This window comes from Anneissia japonica, unplaced genomic scaffold (genome assembly GCF_011630105.1).
Source record: "Anneissia japonica isolate Jap-2015-1 unplaced genomic scaffold, ASM1163010v1 scaffold351_len699533_cov169, whole genome shotgun sequence".
Lineage (NCBI taxonomy): Eukaryota > Metazoa > Echinodermata > Crinoidea > Comatulida > Comatulidae > Anneissia > Anneissia japonica.
Genome location: NW_022685600.1, coordinates 526990 through 546270, shown reverse-complemented (window position 1 = coordinate 546270; position 19281 = coordinate 526990). Strand labels below are relative to the sequence as shown.

At 32.6% G+C, this 19281-nt stretch overlaps 1 protein-coding gene across 1 annotated transcript in view; it reads right to left on the bottom strand.

Moving 5' to 3' along the window:
• Positions 1-19281, bottom strand: part of LOC117111663 (peptidyl-glycine alpha-amidating monooxygenase B-like) — a 63866-nt gene that overhangs the window by 37476 nt on the left and 7109 nt on the right. The window contains exon 3 of the mRNA XM_033254639.1: positions 16782-16836. Coding sequence (XP_033110530.1) covers positions 16782-16836 — 55 coding nt within the window. The remainder of the gene's footprint in view (positions 1-16781; positions 16837-19281) is intronic.

Here is a 19281-nt window from a genome sequence, read left to right as displayed (position 1 = left end):
TTGACTTCAATATACTCCAGGTATTGAAGAATATCCTTGGTACAGTATCACATTCAAATTCTAAATACAGAAATTATCTAAGCAGACAGACAACATTTTTGTGAGTTTTGGCAAAAAAAGAAAATAAAAATGGTTGTTTGATTTTTTTTTTGTAAGTAGGGAGGGATGATCAACAACTTTTCTTTTTTTTACATGGCTTAAAAAAAGGAGTTTAAAATTTTTAAGGCAATCTGCAAATAAATCCATTTTTAAGAATATTGATTCAGGAGAATGGAATATGAAATAAATTGACCGAGGCCTAGCGAGAGTGTTTCCTTTTAACTGAAAAACCAAATAATAAACTATCTTGCATATATCAGACTTAACGTGTAATGTCAAATTCATAAACAAACAATCTAAATTTACACTTCAATTGCTTTAACATTCAAACCCAATAAATACAATATGTACATTCATCCCAATCATGCTTTGTGATTGGCTAGATCATTAATTTATTTGTGGCTTGATCTTCTAACATTATTCATGTTTGCAATATGAGACAGCTTATACTGTAATATAGGGTTCTACTGATAAACACAATATTAATCAATTTTTGTAACCGCTTTTTTTAATGAGTGCCAGACAGCCTGCCTGCGTTGCAACTGCATTTTTGCTATTACGAAAAAAAAATCAGTTTTCGTGGCAGAAATTACGTCACCATTTTGTTTACCGTATATTTTGGAGTACAAGTCGATGTTTTGAAAGAAAATTTAAAACGCGAAATTTGGGTGGTTGACTTACTGTATACTCCGACTTAAATTTTATTATGAATTTTATTTTTTTTCTCTATTTTTAAAATATGAAAAAAATAGGGGGTGGGGGAGGCCTTCTTGAATCCCCTGCTATAAACCATACTGATCTCTCCTGCATCTAACAATATATTCCAATTACTGTAAACAAACCTTTGGTTAATGTGTTTGCTATTGACCACAAGCAAAGGTACAGTAGAAATCTCATTTTATTTCATTCAAGGACATTCATATTGAATTCTGATTCTCCATATATTTATACATTGTCTAGTTTACAATTTTACTATACTGTACAGATTCAAGATTATATTTAATAATAATAATAATAATAATGTCATTTTGTTAGGTGCACGTATCCATCCCTAGTAGGGGTGCTCGCGGCGCCGTTTTCCACCTGCCGAGCGTACATGTAGCCATTTTCCGCATTATTATGTGAATTAATTAATTAAATTATTTATTTAATCATTAATGTATATTTATTTGTGTCGGACCAGACAGGATGGGAAAGATAGGCAAAATATATGCAACTACTCTTCGGGGTCACCATCAATCACCACCCTGGTGCAATCCCGGACCTCTGCCTAGGTGGCTCGAACAAAGGAACGGGAAACACATTTGCCCTGCCACAGACGACCGGGTGCTCAGGAGTTGTAATCGAGACAGTGGCCCCAAAAAATAAATGCCGGCCTGTGAGAGACGGGGAAAAGCAGTTATTTAGTTGATTCAAACTGGGAAATAAAAAGAAAAGATTTAAGTTCAGACTTGAATTCAGAGAGTGAAGACAAATTTCGAACGTCGAATGGGAGCTGGTTCCAGACTTTTCCAGCTGCAAGTTTAAAAGCCCTTGATTTATGGGTATGATGAAGGAAGCAGAAGCTAGGCTAAATTCTGTACCATTAATATCCATGTCTCATATGTCTCAACTACAGTATTAAAGATATCTTGAAGTTGCCTACTTTTTTGTTTGTCCTAATATAAGGTCTGGAAAAAAAACTATTTGCGTTTCCAACAAAGAATGTTGTCTTGATAAGCCCACTAGCACCAAATTTTTCATAGCCCAACATTTAATTTTTTTTTTCAAGATTTTTTCCCCCAAAACTCTTCCGAGACATTCACGTTGCCTTTGACCAGTGCCTCCGACTTTCTTTTCCAGCCCTGCCAGTCGTGTAACTGTACACACGTGTATATACACATAATAATGTATTTAACATACATTGAAATCATGTACCTTTGGTATGGGAAAACACGTCCACTAGTAACAATAATGACAATATCTAGTTGAACTAGTTTATAATTTAGAAATATTGATTCAAATTATTATAGACTAAAAAAACTCCATGATTATCATCATCATAATATTGATGTTAGGCCCTTCTTGCTACAGCAAATGTGAGGTTCAATAATTACCATAATATGGTAATATTCTATAATTTATTTCCTATTCAACATATATTGACCTTTCAGCAAACTGTAGATTCATAAATCAAGTCCAATTATATCCATGGACAGCAATAAACTGCAACCATTAACAGCTGAGAAAATCTCAGAAATAGACAAGTGTTCAGAATACCAGTTTGTTAATTTTAATTATCAGCTTTCCCTCAATCCACAGTCAGCCAATGTTTACAAGTCAATTTTTTGATACAATTAACAATTAGCCATTTTAGTTATCAAAAACAAAATGTAATGATTCGATGATTTGGACCTACTGTAGGGCAGTAAGGTTGGATGGTATAGCACCCAAAAAAAGTAACATGCATCCTATTCTTCAAATTTTAGAGCAACCAAATAATTAAAAACTACTGTACAATAATCATAAAATCAGGGGTGGTAAAAAAAAATTATCCTATAGTACGATGTAAAATAGTTCAATAAACTCTAAATAAAGTATACGCCTTTGAAAAAAGTTAATTTATTATCTGAGCTTTGATTCAATATTATTTCAATAGATATTTAATAATTATGCATCACATAATAACATGACAAGCAATATGCAAGCTATACATCTTATTATTGACATTTTAAGTAGACATAGCTGTGAAGCCTTGAAACAAAGACTACATGAGTGAGTCTCGTCATGAAGGTATATATTGTCTCACAAAATAAAGACCTTATTGTTCTATATATAAAAAAAAAAGATACCATGTAGCTATTAGAAGTGTCTGTATTCAAGTATACCTGAAGAGATACAGAACATAGTGTACAGTACCGTAAAGTAGAGCACAGGAAATCATTCAGACATGAGGAACCATCAATGCTTCTTAGAAGCTATGAATCATACTTGGGCACGTAATCAATATATTACAAAACGAACCAAAAAAAAAAAAAAAATATAAAGGCATCGCGATTGGTAGTAACCTTTGCAAATTCTAACCAATATATTAAATTCTTCCAAAACATTATACCATTTAATCGAATAAGGTTTAAACGAGGACAAGTGACCATATTTTAATTTTAAAAACTCTCATCGATAAATACACCCGCGCCTCAGGCCCGGGATTTATCAATCTCAGCTTAGCAAATGTCTTAAATCAAAAAATTTAAGATGTCCTAAGCAAATATCTTGAGCTGATTTATCAAACAATCTTAGCAAAATCGTAGCTTAAAAATCATCTTAGATGGCGCATGCATACAATCGACTTTTTAATTTTAAGCAATTTTTAAGCTAAGCAATATTGATAAATCCTGCCCCAGGTGCTCGACTATACGTGTGTTTCGTAGATTTTGCGGCCGCGTCTGATACGGTTTGGCGCGAGGCCCTCCTCATGAAACTCAATAACGTCGGAATTGGCGGAAAATTCTTTAAAGTCATTGCCGACATGTATCGCTCTGTATCTTGTGTAGTAAAATAGCTAGCCATATTTAACAACACCCATCCTGGCGCAATCCCGGACCTCTGCCTAGGTGGCTCGAACAAAGGAACGGGAAAAACATTTGCCCTGCCACAGACGACCGGGTGCTCAGGAGTTGTAATCGAGACAGTGGCCCCAAAAAATAAATGCCGGCCTGTGAGAGACGGGGAAAAGAAGTTATTGAGTTGATTCAAAGTGGGAAATAAAAAGAAAAGATTTAAGAACTTCAGACTTGAATTCAGAGAGTGAAGACAAATTTCGAACGTCGAATGGGAGCTGGTTCCAGACTTTTCCAGCTGCAAGTTTAAAAGCCCTTGATTTATGGGTATGATGAAGGAAGCAGAAGCTAGGCTAAATTCTGTACCATTAATATCCATGTCTCATATGTCTCAACTACAGTGTTAAAGATATCTTGAAGTTGCCTACTTTTTTGTTTGTCCTAATATCAGGTCTGGAAAAAAACAAACTATTTGCACTTCCAACCAAGAATGTTGTCTTGATAAGCCCTCTAGCACCAAATTTTTCATAGCCCAACATTTAATTTTTTTTTTCAAGATTTTTTTCCCCAAAACTCTTCCGAGACATTCACGTTGCCTTTGACCAGTGCCTTTGACCAGTGCCTCCGACTTTTTTTTCCAGCCCTGCCAGTCGTGTAACTGTACACACGTGTATATACACATAATAATGTATTCAACATACATTGAAATCATGTACCTTTGGTATGGGAAAACACGTCCACTAGTAATAATAATGATAATATCTAGTTGAACTAGTTTGTAATTTAGAAATATTGATTTAAATTATTATAGACTAAAAAAACTCCATGATTATCATCATCATAATATTGATGTTAGGCCCTTGTTGCTACAGCAAATGTGAGGTTCAATAATTACCATAATATGGTAATATTCTATAATTTATTTCCTATTCAACATATTTTGACCTTTCAGCAAACTGTAGATTCATAAATCAAGTCCAATTATATCCACGGACAGCAATAAACTGCAACCATTAACAGCTGATAAAATCACAGAAATAGACAAGTGTTCAGAATACCAGTTTGTTAATTTTAATTATCAGCTTTCCCTCAATCCACAGTCAGCCAATGTTTAGAAGTCAATTTTTTGATACAACTAACAATTAGCCATTTTAGTTATCAAAAACAAAATTTAATGATTCAATGATTTGGACCTACTGTAGGGCAGTAAGGTTGGATGGTATAGCACCCAAAAAAAGTAACTTGTGCATCCTATTCTTCAAATTTTAGAGTTCAACCAAATAATTAAAAACTACTGTACAATAATCATAAAATCGGGGTGATAAAATAAAATTATCCTATAGTACGATGCAAAATAGTTCAATAAACTCTAAATAAAGTATACGCCTTTGAAAAAAATTAATTTATTATCTGTGCTTTGATTCAATATTATTTCAATAGATATTTAATAATTATGCATCACATAATAACATGACAAGCAATACGCAAGCTATACATCTTATTATTGACATTTTAAGTAGACATAGCTGTGTAGCCTTGAAACAAAGACTACATGAGTGAGTCTCATCATGAAGGTATATATTGTCTCACAAAATAGAGACCTTATTGTTCTATATAAAAAAAAAATGAAGATTCTATTAGAAGTGTCTGTATTCAAGTGTACCTGAAGACATACAGAACATAGTGTACAGTACTGTAAAGTAGAGCACAGGAAATCATTCAGACATGAGGAACCATCAATGCTTCTTAGAAGCTATGAATCATACTTGGGCACGTAATCAATATATTACAAAACGAACAAAAAAAAAAAAAAAAAAAACCATGCAAAGACAACATTCATAATATAATTAATAATTTTTACAATTTCAATAATCTGTTTTAAAAAATTGTTTTAAAATGTATTCTTTTTTTTTTTTTTAATTTAAGACATGTTTTTTATCGTATATACAAATTTGCTTTTCTGTATTTTTATAATAATTGTATAATATAGATTTTTAAAATACAGATGTATTTTTAATGTTTTTTGATATCTTTAATAGTTTTTTAAATTATTTTGTGATTATTTAAGCCTTCGACTACAGTTTGTAAATTTATGCTTTTTTTATACCTGAATAAATAATCAAATAAAAAACTGAAGTTTTACTGTTTTTTGAAGGTTGTCATTAAAGAAAAGAAAAGAAAAACAATGTTTTTCTTACATCAGATATGTTTTGAAGAGTAGGATGAGGCTAACCGTTGGCAACTAGTCAGCAAGAGCAAGTCGCGCGACTTTAAATGAATTAAGCAAGTCCTTAAACTTTGAAACAAAAATATGAATATTGTAAGTTTTTAAGTAGGTCCTACAAATATCCTAATGGAAATGAGCAAAAACATTTTTTTTATTCTTATTAATAAAAAAAATATATATATCTTCAGACAGGGTTATAACACCATTAAAGTACTTGTGCTTACGACTTAGCATCATGTAGTGTTCTCAGTCAATGTATTCAACACATAGCACATTTATACTATACAGTAAAGTAAACAATAATATCTATCACTACCCAACTAATCTATGCCCTGAATTGGTATTGTTTAAACATACGAAAAAAAAACCCATTACACCAAATTTGGGGATAAATAACATTTGCAGGCTGGTGACGTTAAAAAAATAAAAGTACAACCTCAACTCCTTTCAAGGCCTATAGTATAACAATCTGAAACTGTATTATATTATCTGAGCTCTTTTTTTAGTGGAATTTAACAGAATTAAAGTAACATGTGGCTTGTATTGTAATGGTGTAGGGATGCACAGGGATCCCAGCAGATGGGTTTTAGTGGTTGATAGGGGTTTCATGAACTAACCGCAACCTGAAATACACTTCTTTTTTTTTTGTAAGAACACATTTTATAAGAACACCTTAGGCTGAGATTGCTTAAAAATCAAGAACAATATAAGAACAAATTGAGGCTGAGGTAAAATTACAAATGAAGTTTTTTATTTTTAAAAACTAGAAAAACCAACCCATCTGTACTTTATGTTCAGTAGGTGTGACCCCCTTCATAATACAGTACAGTAAATATTGCTGTGCATTAGTAATTTTCTATGTTTGAAAAGCGTGCAAAAAATGAGGCATGTTGTGGTGAAATGGTAAAGTTGTCATACAGGCCAGTATTGAGTAAAATGAGCTATAAAATATGGGAGTTTAAAAAATTACCTAAAAATCCAAATTTGTTTTTTACTATAGATCAACAGTTTAAATGTCTTTTAATCATAACCCAAAGAATTAATTCTGCAAGTGGTCAACAGACTGTTAATTTAACCTTATTTTGATAGTTATTTCTATTGTATGCACAAAAAATTTGAAAGGCAATTACTCAAAATCATGTATATCTTGACACTAAGAGTGTTGTACTTTCCCATAGGTTTGAAATGTCCAATTTAAATGAACGACCCCTCATTTTAAAGATCACATACTCAGGTATCTGAAAATACCATTGAATTTTAATTTTTGCTACAACTTAGCCATTTTACCACAACTTGCCTCAAATTAGAACAAAATAAGAACATTTTGAGCTTGAAATCAGTAACAAAAGAAGAACACTGAGCCTGGGCCAAATTGTACTGGTTCTTATAAACAAAAAAAAGTGTGAATTGGTAGAATGGGTTTTAAAATGCATCATGCAACCTCTATATTTTAGGCCTTTTCGGTGACAAAATATAAGCACATGGTAGACCAAACAAGCTTAATACACTCATGTGCACCTCCTGTTCCTGAGCAATAACTAATTATGTTTGTAATTAAATATGTTATCTGTGTAATTTGGGATCAGCCGCTATCAGAGATGCGACTGTTGGCTTTTTCTTGTCAATGTCACCGGCAACTTTTATGTCATTGTTGTATTGTACTTTTGCCTGTCTGAAGTCGATTAAATAAAATACATAAATAAAAAGTTGACAGACCAGGATACAATGAAACACGCAGATTATGTACAGTATCAACACAGTCCTAGAATGTGAACTTGATGCATAGAGTAGCGAATAATGAAATTTAAGTCAGAAAAATCTTAATATCTATGTCAATAAGTATGGGTTTTAACCTTTAATCTCATAGATAATGAACAGACATTGAATATTCTAAAATGAATTTTTAATTTCTAATTTCAGCTTCTTTAAAAAAATTCTACTTTAATTTTCAAATCGCCAATTTGTTCTTCTCCTAAACCTAGTTAAATTGCATTCACAGATACGCACTCTGTATCTCAGATTCACCTCAAACACAACTCAATTCTACTTCCATTTGGATCTCATGATAAAATTTGCAATCATGTTTGCAGTTGGCTATATTCATGTAATTCATTCTAAGTCATCTTTCATACTGTAACCTGAAAATAATGACATATGCTCAATGCCTACTGTTAAACAGTATATAGTACTGTAGTACCTATTCTTACCTTATGAAAAAATTTTATGCACAATTATCAAATTATGTAAAAATACTATTAAGTTCAACATTTTTAATTGAACATTTAAAAGAAAAATAAATTCAATAGAATTACAGACTTGCATAGAGTTGTATTGTTAATAAAATACTATTTAGTACATATAATTCTATTTTAAACAGATAGGCCTATGGTATAGTATAGATTGTAATTTTTCATTAAAATAAATGTACAGATCATCAAAATATCAAATAAAAAATACAATTCAAAAATAAACAAAATTTAATTAGAAAGTGATATAAATATCATTGATATTTGGCATCCAGGAGGGCAATCATGAATGAGTCATGTCGAAAGGCCATTTACAGTTAGCGTGTGCCGTTAGTCTGTTTTATGATGTTAATTACTGTAAAATCCATGTTCCCATATGTTTCTCCAAAGGCAAATTATTACATTACTCAGTATTCACGAAGTGCTGTTGTGACAGATAAATTGAACGTATTATAGTATACAACATTTTAGGCTGTACAGTATATAGTGAATACTACAAGCAACTGGAACAGCATGTTTCCAATTGGTGGTCAAGGTTTTAACAACGAGCACTTTTGTATCCTCGTTAATACACTGTCTTCTTCTATCAATGATCTGGTTGGTTTGGATGCCAATATGCTAATTAGTTGCATTATGATTTTATGGAATTCTTCCCTAGGGAGCTACGTACAGTACACATGTGTTCCATACTGTATCTGCAGGTGTTTGATACGATAATGAGGGTGTAACATAAGGCGCATCTTGCAATTATGCTATAAAGGCCGAAATATTATTAATAAATTAATAAAATAGATTAATTATCATTATAAAATTTCAACCAATTACAATTTTTACACTTGATACAAAGCCAAAATTAATAATAATGAAACATATACTGTATATTGTACTTCAACAGTGTAGGTGTGAAAGTCCTTCAGGAAAACAAAAATCAAATCTTATATTAATTACTGTAGATTTTTAATAAACATCGCCAAATGGACTGAAGTGATCATGTTAATAGTAAAACCAACACTTTTAACTATTACCGTGTTGATCCTGTACATACTTTATTCTGATGCTAAAGACACTTTGATATTATATTATTATAATAATTATTTTAAAAAGATATACAATAATTGTGGTTTTGGATAATATATTAATTAATGAATCACAGTCATCATGAAGCTCCATTTTATGCAAAAAAATGTGATTGAACATTTAACATTGAAATTCATTTTATTCTATTGTACAGTACTATATCATTTATTCTATTGTACTATAGCATTTATTCTATTGTACTATAGCATTTATTCTATTGTACTATAGCATTTATTCTATTGTACTATAGCATTTATTCTATTGTACTATAGCATGTCTTTTGAAGCTAAAGACCCTTTATCATTATACAATATGATCAGAATATTATTTTGAAAACAGATACAATTAGTGGTTTTGGACAATCTATAAATTAACGAATGTTTCCTCACAATTTATACAATTTATGAAACTCATTTCATTTGTAATGTAAAATGTTCCATCACACATCACATTTTACATTATGAAATTCACGTATAATCTATTTTTGAAACACTGTGATTGAATCCCTCTCAAGTATTGATGTGGTTGTCACAAATGAATTTTGAATATTCAATAGCAGCGAATGTAAAGCAACAATGGAGAGGAAATCAATAGTAATTAAATACCAATGAATACAACAGACATCCAATCAGAACATCTGTCTTAGTGCTGTCAAAAGTTGTAAATATTTTATTGCAACAGAAGACTCATATTAAATTATACAAAAATCTATTTTATTGTTTTGATTACCAGTAAGATACTATGAAATCATTGTTGAAACAAAAAAAAATAAGATGGTGTTGAAGAAGATTGGCCAACATAAAATCCTGATAATTTGATTGGTTTTTTGGGTTTTTTTTTTTTTTGACATGCTTTCATTTAGGAGCCAAAATAGGAAGTGGCACCTGTTAGTAAAGCTTTGATAAATAATAATAATAATAATAATAATAATAATAATAATAATAATAATAATAATAATAATAAAATAAAGCATCAAGTAAACGACCGAGGTTCATTATCAAAGGTGCTATTTCATTTCATTTCATTTCTTTAGGCACAAGCGCCAAGGATATGCCAATCAGCGAAATTAATCACTATCCTAGGTGGCATATCTATTAAACAACAGGGGACTGATTGGACCAGTACACCGGGGTAACCCCCTACTCACTCTTCTCGAAGGATGCACTGGGTTCTTTAAAGTGCACACGTGACAAATGTGTACACTGGGCCTACAGTTTAAAGTTTAAAGTCCTTGTCCGAGAAGACTTGTTCCACCACCGGAACCATTAGCGAGTGAGCCGTACGAACCAACGCCGATGTTATAGCTGAAGGTTACGGTGCCCTGACTTAACCGCTCGGCCAATCAACTCGCAATTATGCAAATGCATGTTGATGATGGAAAAGGTGAAATTTTTTTATGAAGCAACAGAAGAAAAGTTTTCAAAGTGTACAGGGAATAAATTCCAAAATGTATGTGCAGCAAAAAAAAAAAAAAAAGATTTATGGCCAATAGTTTTTTAAGGAATAATTTGATAACTTATGGATTTTATCTGTGCAGTACAAGATACTGTACAAGATAGCTTTATTGACTGTTGTAATACAAGCAAGATACATGTTTGACCTCATGTTGTGGAGGATAATGATGACAATGAATGATACTAAATACTGAATAATGCAACAGTTTTTTAAAAAGTACAATTCATATTTTTACATTTAGTTAATTTTTAAATACGAGATATTTTAAACCATGACTTAGATCTGATTGAGAACCTTTCAAGTTTGTAGTTGATGAAAATGGATTTTGAAATATTCAATAGTGGCAACTGTAAGCACCATATTGTATAGTAGTCAAAGTAAAATCTATACTAAATAATAGCAATGAATACACAGGTCAACCAATCAGAACGTCTGCTATGGTGGTGTTGATGCCGTTAATATTACACTGCAGTATTATGAATATAATAAGTGTTAAAATTTGATTCAATTCAATTTATTCCACTCACAACAAATACAATTGTGACAAAATATACTAAGCAAATCTCAACACAAATTAGACCCATGTTTAACAAGAAAAAGACTTATCTACAAGTTTGTTAACCTTAACTGAAACAATCATATTTTCAAGTGATGTTTCATGATATTGATAGTGGGGGACTTTTTTATGGTAGAGGGAAGGGAGTCACATCACAGGGCCAGAGTAGAATATAGTAGATTTCCTTTAGAGAAGTACGAGTAATAGGTAGATGAAAGTGATTAAATTGTCTGGTATCTGAGTGGCCATGGATTTGACTATTTGACTAAGGCAGATTGCATTGGGGCTGATCTATGGTATGAAACATAAAAACAACAGAAAAAGGCTGAACAAATTGTAATGTGTAAACAAAGGAGCAGTGTATACTGTTTATCTGGTACTGTGCACAGTCTAAGGCTACACTAGAGTCTTAAGCCTGGCTTGACTCACCGCGGGTGAGATTTTCGTAATGTGACCACACCTGGATCGACTTGCGCCTGGCGTGACCTCGATCTCAATCTACCTATCTCGATCCCGGCTCAGTACCCAGATTGACCCTGGCGTGACCGGGATTGACATTTCCTTGTCGGCTGTCGACCAATCACAGTCGATGACGCCATTGCATTTAGAAGTTCTTTAATAAAAAACCTGCGAGTTCTTCACGTGTGTAATAAGACGCAATCATCAGTTGTCATTTATAAATGCACTTTAATCAATCCGAAAACTAGCATTGCCATTACATCCGAGACAAGGCCTAGATCATCTAGATTTGCGCGCGAAGCCGGTATTTTGATTGTGGCGGCGCTCTAACTTTCTGTTTTGACTTTCCTAATTTGGAGGTCAATCCAACTAAATTCAGGTAGTGTGGCCGACACAGAATTTCGAGCCTCGCTAGAAATCTCACCCGTGGTGAGTCAAGCCAGGCTTGAAACTCTAGTGTGACCGTAGCCTTAAACCCATATGTATGGTAATATTAAACTACAATATCTAATATCATTATTACAATTATTATTATTAATTATTATTAGCCATTCTTTGTTAGCATATTTGGTTACTAGTCACTGCGTGCATAGGCTTCAGGTCACAACCTAGTCAAACCAAAAGACCAGACCAAAGATCAATCAAATAAAAGCAAATCAAGGGCACTAAAATTATAACTCGCTTTAAATTTGTACAATTGAACTGAAGTTGAACTGAATAGCATACTGTAGGCCTAGGCATGTGGTACAGTGGTTAATGCTATAATTATGTCCCGACGTTCACTACTATCCAATGCAGGTTAATAAGAAATACAGTCAAGGTCGCATCAAATTTTATCGTACGTCTACACGAGAGTTATAGCGGATAGTTATAGCCCTTATACATTGATATAAAAAAGTTGAAGATTAAAATTATTTCTATTGATCTCATGATGATCTTTAAATAAAACGAAGACGACAAAACAGAAATTACATTAGGCTAGTGTAGGCTGAACTCAATGGCGCGAGCCTGCCTGGGCTAGGCCTGCTTGAATTGGGTAGGCAGTAGGCCATCCTAACTATCGACAAATAAAAGGCAAAACATGTTTCATCCAAATTATTCAACTTCAATTGGTAGAGCATTCCGAAAAAGCGAAATAACACTCTCTAAGTTTTTCTTTTTCTCACCTACCCTAAGCCTACAGTACCTACAGTGTGAACATTTAGGAGATTTTCGGCAGCATTTAAACCGAGCTGCCAAATGTAGTATGCGAGTACGAACGTTGTTTGTGATTGTACTTGAGAACCCTGCACTTTCGATTCGATTCAGTGCATATGACTTTGCGGTGAATTTCAATGACGTCATCTTTGTCTCAGCGTATCAACGTCCCAGTGTATCAGCGTCTCAGTGTATCAGCGTCTCAGTGTATCAGTGTATCAGCGTTTATAAGACAACGAATTTTAAAGATGCTTTGGTTGATATTATGAACCAACTAGGCCTAGAATTGCCTCGAAAATGAGACCATATACTGTATTAGATGTAATTTCAGAATCATCTACGTACAATATCTCACCGGTATTCACCGTACAGTACCTCGTTCGGCCGTATCGTTAGTCACAGCAAACGAACTACCACGGTATTTTGCGGATTTCCCAAAATAAAACATGAAAATTTATATGAAGTTTACAACGAACAGTAATAATATAAATTTATCCTGTAATGTTTTATTTGGATTACTTTTGACAATAAATGAAGTTGAAAACAACTCGAAATGTTAATTTTAAAGATGCTTTGGTTGATATTATGAACTAACTAGGCCTAGAATTGCCTCGAAAATGAGACCATGATCAAGCTACAGATGAATATTGCAATCAACATGTAGCAAGTCAATTAACAACATTTTTTATCGGATGAGAGCCTTGCCAATCCAGTCATTTGTCGGTGTAAGCTTGCGGGTTGAAGCGCTTGTTTTCTATCAGGTGATCCCGTTCATACGATCAGTGTCGGCCTCATAACAAGCGCTTGTTCGATAACTACGATATCACCGGTGTAATGGAACAAGGCTATTATGATTTCAGTCAAAAGATCCAGAGTTTCAGTCTGATGCTAATTATTTGTTTAATATGTCCTTGGTCAGTGTACAGTACTTTACCCATGTTGTTCTCTCCAATCAGGGTTATAAATTGGTTCTTGTATGAATATGCTCAATTGCCAATACAGGGTTGTTGTTAGTAAAAATTACAGCAGGTAAAAAAGATTTTACAGCAGGTAACTTGCAAATGGACACCGAGTACTGTACACCCACTTCGGCCGGGGGCCCCGGAAGCTCTAGGGTCTAGATGCTCTCTGATGCCATTAGAGCACTTTTAGAGCACTAAATAATTACTTAAAAAAATTAATATTTTTGACATATTTTTAAGGGCATTTTTGATTTGCAGAAGAATTTCAGCACAAATAACCGGATGACATATGCAGTATACAACAGATTTTGGCTAAAATTTCACTGTTTCAATAATTTAATGAAACTTAAAACATTTAAAAAATAATTAATTACCATGGCATTATAGTCTGTATTCTTTTTATTAACAAAACTTTTGGACCAGGACTACAAACAATTGGACCAGGACTACAACTCTGTGATTCTGCAGAGTCTATAGCAACTGCTTCATTGCCTACATTTGAAGACTGTTGTTGAACCTGATTCTATTCAAACATTGAATTATAATTCAATGTCTGAATCTGAATCAGATTCATCATCATAGTCTTCAAATGTTGGCATTAAAGCAGTTGCTATAGACTCTGCTTGCATAGTTATATCTTCTTCAGCATTAGCTCCAAGTTCGTGCTCATTAAACTGGACGTAGGCCTATCGCCTAGGGCTAGCCCTAGGCCCTATACCTCTTACGTTTCACCGCACTAGGCCTAGTTTAATAATAGGTAGGCCATGATTAACTAGGCTACGCTAAGCCTCCCCTACCTCTTCTAGGCCTAGGCCTAGGCCTAGTCTCTTATTTGCATGTATTTTTTTTTCGCTTGCCAAAATTCTTATTTATATTATTCGAATTCTACAAATGTTCTTACCATTCTTTGGTTTTTTTACGATGCCAAAGGCAAATAAGCCTGTGGGTCGCTTCAGTTTATCTTTATCTTTATTAATATTAGACATTCTTCTTGTTAACGAACGGAACGATGATGGAAAGAAGGGGTCAGGGGGTTGATAAATTTTTACCGCTCTGACCATACGCGTGCATAGACCACACAGACGAAGATGTTTCCGAAATCCTCCGAAAAACTTCTGTGGCCAATCAGCGATTGACTTGATGAAAAAAAAATAAAGCTGTAATCGACTCACAATCACCCAATCAGAACTTGTCTTTCAACAATGGTAGGGAAAGGCCAACAAACAACAACCGAACCGACCGTGAGGTAAGAAGCTCGAATGCGGTGTGAAGCAGTGTCGCCTACCAAAATGCTTTCCGTCAGGTATCGCGCTATATGCTAGGCCCCCTGTAGGCCACTGTCTACTCATATATTGTCGCATCGTTGTTTACAATTTTAGATATCTTTGTTTTCTTATTTTGTTTCTAAAGACAATACCTAGCCCTGTCCCTTATACACCTCTAGATGTGTATAAGAGACAGCGGTACTACAGGCTAACCATGCTGATTAAAGTTTGAATAATAAATTGACTTCTTATTTAAGAATGAAAGATTATCGTCTTAGGTGCAACATGAATAAGAATTTGGATATTTCCTTCTTTTGTTTTCTTTTTTTTTTTTTTTTTTTTTTAACCACCAACTTTCTATATTTTAACTGACCGTTTTGACCCTCAGTTTCTTGCAAGGACCCCATGGGAAATAAATTAACTTGTGTTGATTTAATGGGTCGTCCTTGCATCCATTCGTTATCTTTTTAGGCAATTAATTAATCTTACATTTCAATTTCAATAATGCTGTTTTTTCTTGTACTTTTGATGTTGAATTTTTATAAAATTGAATGGATGCTAAATAAATAAATGAAAAAAAAAACTGTCCAGATTTGACAAAAACATGTACAGTAATATGCATAAATAAGGTTATTATCGCATAATGACCATGCACAGTATATAGGCACATCATGATTATTACTATATGGACATCCAACGGATTTTTTGTCAAAGATAATTTTATAGTATGAATAGAGCCTTTGGGTAGAAATATGTATATCCTGGTATCACAGGATTAAACCATAGACCAGGGACTTTCAAGCAAAATCTAAACCACCAAGCTACAGATCCAGTCATGAGATCTTTTTATATGGATTGTTTGTGCCACTATACCAAAAACAAAGGATAGTATTAAATTATTTATTTATTAAATGTATGAGTCAACCAGATAATTTGTGATGACATTATCCATTCTAATCTTTAATTGCAATGTAAAATGAATTTACTAAAAATTGTGTAAATCACATACTACGCATACATTACCAGATTTCAATCAAAAAGAAATTTTTCAAAGATAATTACAGTATTGGATCATATTCTATGCAGAGAATCATCTATTTAATAGATCAGATGTCTAATCAAACAATTTGACCATTTTTTTTTACACCAATCAATAATTGTGATCATGAATGCATAGGTTGTTTTAATATGCAGTGCAAGCTAGGCAACTTCCTTCACTAAATAAAGCCTTTTGTCACACTAAAGAGCATAACTACGTCAATGATAACTTTGGAGGTACAAAAATAGCATTGTAATATGTAATTCAAGCATAACAAATTTCCATAAACATTACAGAAAATTAATTATGATGTTTTTTAAAGTAACAATTACTACAGATTTAAATTATAATTATGTTTTTTTGATCTGAGTGAATGGCAATAATTTTAATTACTGAAATGATTTTTTTTTTGTATTTTGAAAAATCAAATTCAATATAGAAAGATAATATCATCTTTCTTTATTTCGTTCGAATGATCTAGCCTCTAAACTTGTGGTAACTGATGTCAAACATTTTTGCATTTTATCGATCCTTGAATTAAACAATTTAATAATTAAATTGAAAGAGGGTTATATTTTTTTTATAATTTACCATACTACAATATTTGCTAGACAGTAATTTATTAATTAGCTTAATCGCAAATTAACAATATTCACTTACCTATATATATTTCATCAACAGGGATTGACATTGCAGTACATATGTATTCATCCGGCTATAATAAACAAAAATCACATTAAAAATATTTATAAATAGAGTTTAGTATCAACTGAATTATATTTCATTTTTAAAGCTGCAAATAAAAATAATACCATCATTTGTGATCTTGTACAGTAAAATAATGTCTTCTTTTATTGTTATTTTCTTGTTTTCATTTTTATTGTTTTATTTTATATCATTTTATTTGATATTTTTGATATTTGATATTTTATGGTGTTTGAACACTAAAGAGTGTCTTTTTCCAAAACATTGTAAATTTTCATCCAGTGTATTCATTACAGTACTTTTCATTTTAATGGTAATATCATTATGTATAAACTATTATTGTGATTGAAATTGTGAAATTAAATACATTTTTGATTGATTGAGTACACTCAGTATCAGGAGAGAAAACTGTGCAATGATTATTTTATAAATGGCTATATATTTAATTCTTTCTATAGTATAAGAAAGCATGGCTCTATTATTATTTACTCACCATAAACTATTCAATAACTATCAACACACCAACATTATTAAAAAAAAAGTACACTATACTTGGAATGTAATAACAAAAGCACAACCTTATAGTAAATGTACAATACTGCATTTTTGTGGGGCTACAATTACTGAGCCCTGTATCAAGAGCAAGTGTTTAGTATTCCCACTGAGGTATAAAATTAGTTAAAAATTAATTTCATACCTACTGTATACAAAACCAGTATCAGTTACCAAAACAAGAAAATTGACTTTTTAAATATAAATATGCTCCACATTATAAGGTTTAAAATGATAGGTTATTTTACTGGAACAGGGGTTTCAAAAGCTGCCAGTGCGCGACGGAATCCGCCGTGTACATCGCACATGTGTGTCGCCTACTTTTTAGGCTGTGAAAAAAAATATAGGCTACCCATGCAGAGATTGTGTGGTTGTCCTCATGGTACACAGCGATACATAGCTAGGCCTAGATATATTTTACATTTACTCAAATCATAGCAATTGTCTAACGCTTGTTTATTTTAAAATCCGATGTGACACTGATATGATAATTTATCTGTTTGATTGGCGATCTCGCCCACTTGTTGAAAAACAATATTGTGTTGACAGATCTCTCACTCATCGTCACCTCTGACACTTAACTGACCTCATGATAATAAAACTGAGCCTAACCAGGGTTGCCAGATAGTTGACAGGCTTCAAGGCCAAACACACGCCATCTCACAGCCAAATTCGGCCAAACTTTTTTTCGATATCGGCCAAAATTCGGCTAGATTTTAATCGATTAGAAGACAACAGTGGGTACATTCATTTGAAATACTACAAAAATTATACGAAAATCAGCGATCATTCGTTTAAAATTGAAGAAATTCAAATGATAATGAGATAACACAATCTTAGAGGAAATTTGTCTTTTCTAGACGCCCGAAAATAGCCTGATGCGTTTTGGGCGATCAATTTTTTTTTTTTTTTTTTAACCACCTCTGCTATTTAAAATCACAATATAAGGTTGATCTAAATTTGATTTAAATGTATTAAATATTAGTGTACATTGTAGTGAATCTATAGCAAAAATTTAAAGGGCCTGTTATTGGCAAATTCGTGGCTCTCTTTAATTAGAATGAATTAAGTTACATAGGTACACAAACTGGCATTAAAACAAACCTATGAAAATTTTAATAAATACTTTTTATAAATTTCTAGATTCACCTCTGAATGTTATGGTTGCAGTACTTAAAGCAATAAATCAATGTTGCTATCAGAAATATCTTCTTCATTCTATGCAACCTAACTCCAGAGTAACTTCAAAGAAGTCTCTCAAAACTTGCTTGAAATTGGAGGTGCCATCGGACCCCAATGATCACATCGAGCATTTATATAATAATGGCGCTCAACATAAAGAACACTGCGGCACCTAGGGCTATACAATTCATGTGGGCAATAATAAATTTATTAAAGTACAGTATTTAATTTATATTCAAAAGAAATTCAAAAGAGATAGAACCTTCACTAGTAAGATGTAACAAATACAAAGACACGATATATGGTACAAACTTGCAATGAATTGTCTTCATAAGCTTTAACGAGGATAAACTTCATAAATAATATATTTCATCCGAACAATTTAATATTAAATGTAGGCCTAACTGTTATCTTTTAAATAAACTCTCTTACGTCAAATCGGCTGAATCGGGGAACATTCCTGATGATGACATAATTAATGTCGAAATATTGAATCCCAACACGATGGCGTGTCTTTCAATACTTGGAATATGTATACTTTCTTATCTGAGATTAATCAGTGGACCTTTCGGTTTTCGGGGAACATAGATTAAGTGTTTTAGTGCAATATCAATGGTACAAGATTAGAATCAAATATAGAACTTAAAGCTAACAAAAACAAAATATCCAAAACAAGTCTACGTTATATTAGGCCTATATTGAAAAAAAAAAAGTAAACTTT